This window comes from Charadrius vociferus, unplaced genomic scaffold (assembly GCF_000708025.1).
Source record: "Charadrius vociferus isolate BGI_N301 unplaced genomic scaffold, ASM70802v2 scaffold643, whole genome shotgun sequence".
Taxonomy (NCBI): Eukaryota; Metazoa; Chordata; class Aves; order Charadriiformes; family Charadriidae; genus Charadrius; species Charadrius vociferus.
The window spans coordinates 1,475,859-1,477,109 of NW_009647512.1; the positions used below are offsets into that span (position 1 = coordinate 1,475,859).

The 1,251-nt window shown below is 61.2% G+C and overlaps 1 protein-coding gene across 1 annotated transcript in view; it reads left to right on the top strand.

The window, feature by feature from the left end:
• Positions 1 to 108: 108 nt before the first annotated feature.
• The window catches only part of DUSP28 (dual specificity phosphatase 28), a 7,608-nt gene continuing 6,465 nt past the window's right edge, over positions 109 to 1,251 (top strand). The window contains exon 1 of the mRNA XM_009880793.1: positions 109 to 163. Coding sequence (XP_009879095.1) covers positions 109 to 163 — 55 coding nt within the window. The remainder of the gene's footprint in view (positions 164 to 1,251) is intronic.

A 1,251-nucleotide genomic window follows, 5' to 3' on the forward strand; every position in this document is an offset into this window, starting at 1 on the left:
CCTGTGGGCCAGTAGCCGGTAAACAGCCGTAGCCTCACCGAGGGGCAGCACGGGGGCAAGAAGCGGTGATGTTTGTGGGTGATAACGCCACACCACCACTGCTCCGGGATGGCGGCACCCGGGGGCCTCCTGGACCAGTGCCGGGGTGAGCTGTGGGGAACTGGTAAGGCAGTAAGCCCCAGCAGGCACCTCTGGCAAACCCCAGAGGGATCCATACGGATGGGTGGAGGGTTCACGCCACATCAAGTGACATAAAGATCAGGGGTTTGGTAAGCAGAGGGGGCGGGATGGCAACACTCAGCACAGAGGGCACTCCTCTTGCCGTTAGCCATATTCTTTTAATAGGATAATCCCTCTAAACAGTCTTTTGGGCTGCGCTAAAGCCAACTATGACACACAGAGGCAAATAGCGGTCGGGCGGGAAGGAAAGCAAAGCAGTGAAATACACCTCTCTCCGACGGTGCGATGTGACACCGCACAGCAGAAGCGGCTCCGTGGGGGCGATGGGGGTCCCTGTGCCCTGCTGGGGTGGAGGGGGTGGCACGGGGCTGGCAGCCTCCCCGGCCCGGTCCGGCACATGCCAGAGCCTGGCCACCACTGTGGGGTGCCAGGCAGGTAGGGGGGGACCAGGCCAGCTGGGAGCCAAAGGCGGCAGGGAAGGGGGGACAGGGAGGAAGAGGGTCCCTCGGCCACCAAAACTGCTGAGTGCAGCCCGGCGGCAGCAAAGGCAGCACCCGGGTCCCCACACACACCAGTAGCCCAGATGCTGGGAGACACGGGGAGAGTCCGGTATTACGAAAGGCTGTAGGAGCATCCCACTGCTCGGACACATCAGCCCCACAGATAAGGTGAAGGAAGAAGCAGCTGGAAACGTTTCCTACACAGCACTGAGGATGTACGAACTGAGGCAAACACACCCTGAGCACACTTGAGCCTGCCTCTGCTGCCCACTTACAGAAGAGAGAGGTTTTTTCACGCACGTGTGTGTCTGCAAGCGTGTGTCCATCTGTGTGTGTGTGTCTGTCCATCCCTCTGTGGCTGTGTGTGAGTACCCATCCGCCTGGCTGCGTGCGTGTGTGTGTGTGTCCCATCCATCCGTGTGTGTGTGTCCCATCCATCCGTGTGTGTCCCCCGTCCAGCTGTGTGTGTGTCCCATCCATCCCTGTGTGTGTCCCATCCAGCTGTGTCCCCAGCAGAGGGGCCCGGGACCTGCCAAGGCACCACAGGGCCCCTGTCGCATCACCCCCACTC